Source organism: Morone saxatilis, unplaced genomic scaffold, assembly GCF_004916995.1.
Source record: "Morone saxatilis isolate NCDOM2014 unplaced genomic scaffold, NCSU_SB_2.0 Contig17, whole genome shotgun sequence".
Lineage (NCBI taxonomy): Eukaryota > Metazoa > Chordata > Actinopteri > Moronidae > Morone > Morone saxatilis.
This window is the reverse complement of record NW_023339729.1, coordinates 1,992,332-1,993,944: the sequence shown is the minus strand read 5'-3', so window position 1 is coordinate 1,993,944 and position 1,613 is coordinate 1,992,332. Positions and strand designations below refer to the sequence as shown.

Genomic DNA, 1,613 nt, shown 5'->3' with positions numbered 1-1,613 from the left:
CAGACATGGGCCTCCACTCTCCGTTCTCCTTTCCCACCAGTGTGCCTTCACAGTGATTTTCTCCTTCCACCAGTCTCAACTCATGAAGATCTGGACAGAGAGAAGACAGTCGATGCACAGCTTTTAATGGGAGCTTTCAAACTGCGTCATGCAGTCTGCATATGGTTTGCCTGAGAAAACGCGAATATGACACCTTTATTGAACCTTTTTGCAGGCTGGAACAGTGATCCAACCATAAACTTAAAAAAACATCAATCTTTCTCACTTTTTTTATAAAGGTTACTACCTACAGCAGCTTTAAGGTTTCCCCATAGGCTGTAAAAAACACTTAAAAAAGATTATATTTAGATACTTACAAGAGCATGAAATTCCAGATGCTGGTGTGCAGTTGCTGTGGATCGAACTGGCACAGTCCATAAGACGAGACTCGTTGCCTTTACACTGGAGCTGTTTGGATAAGACCGTTCCTTCTCCTTTTCTAAATGTCCCCCTAAAAGACCCTGGAGGCCCACAGCCGAGCTCCCTGCAGACCACCTTTTGAGCCTCAGAATCAAATCCGTCCTCACACACTGAGGCCCAACCCTGATCCAACTTCACCTCCACGCTCCCCGTGCAAGTATCCGATTCTCCAAGAAGCCTTACAGACTCTGAAAACAGGCACAGAGAGAATTGAGCTGCACCTTTAAACAGAAATCTACAGTGAATCTTGGCTCGTGCTGACCCCTGATGGTATGTGGTGTGGTGCAGTTTTGACCCACACACTCTTTGGGGTGGCTACAGAAGTTGTGTGCCAATTGACAGTTCATTAAACTCCTCCCCCAAACAGAGATGGTCTGATCATCGTTCAGCAACCACTTACTATGCACAACAGGCTGTCAAACCTGTTGGATTTTTTCACATGCTGGAGACAGGGGCGAGCAGTAGGGGAGATGACCTACTAGTGTGTTTTTTTTAAAATTCTTTCAAAACAAGAAAAAAAACCCTGAAAGGCCTCGACATAGCAGCTCAGTGTTTGGTTTGTCTACGGTAGAAAGGTAGAAACTGCGGTTCAACCAAGGTTTAGGTTAGCCGGCATATAGCTACAGCCTTTGGACAGTATCAGGGGAAAGTTCTCCGGCAGATGAAAATTTTAAGGGCCGAAATTTCTGGTGGGAAATAGACAAATACATAAATATATAAATATATATCTTAATATTGTGCAACCTATAAGATGTGTTGCCAAGACAACTAAAATGAAAACTTTTATTATGCAAACGATGGGTTTTGCCTTAATGTCTCTCGGCTGACTACGCTGTCAGCTGAAGAGTCACTGTCACACAGCCGTGCTGTCAGCACCTCTTCCCAGGGGAGCTATCAGGGCACACAGAATAGACTCAGTGCTAAACTAACTCAACTCAGGGACTAGATTCTTTGTGAAGCCTCACACAGACCAACAGTGTATATAGACAGTCCTTGACACTTTGTAAGGTCACACATACAATGTCTGTGGGATTTTTGATCAAATTAACCTTAAATGAAAGATTAGTACAGATAAAACGTGACTGTGATGGATTTGGGGAATATTCCATAGCTCTAAAATGGTTATTTGCAAATACTATAATAATAATAATAAT

General features: G+C 43.0%; 1 protein-coding gene across 1 annotated transcript in view; it reads right to left on the bottom strand.

The window, feature by feature from the left end:
• The window catches only part of LOC118326506 (scavenger receptor cysteine-rich type 1 protein M130-like), a gene marked incomplete at its 3' end in the record, with an annotated part of 7,342 nt that overhangs the window by 861 nt on the left and 4,868 nt on the right, over positions 1-1,613 (bottom strand). The window contains 1 exon segment of the mRNA XM_035659508.1: positions 357-647. Coding sequence (XP_035515401.1) covers positions 357-647 — 291 coding nt within the window.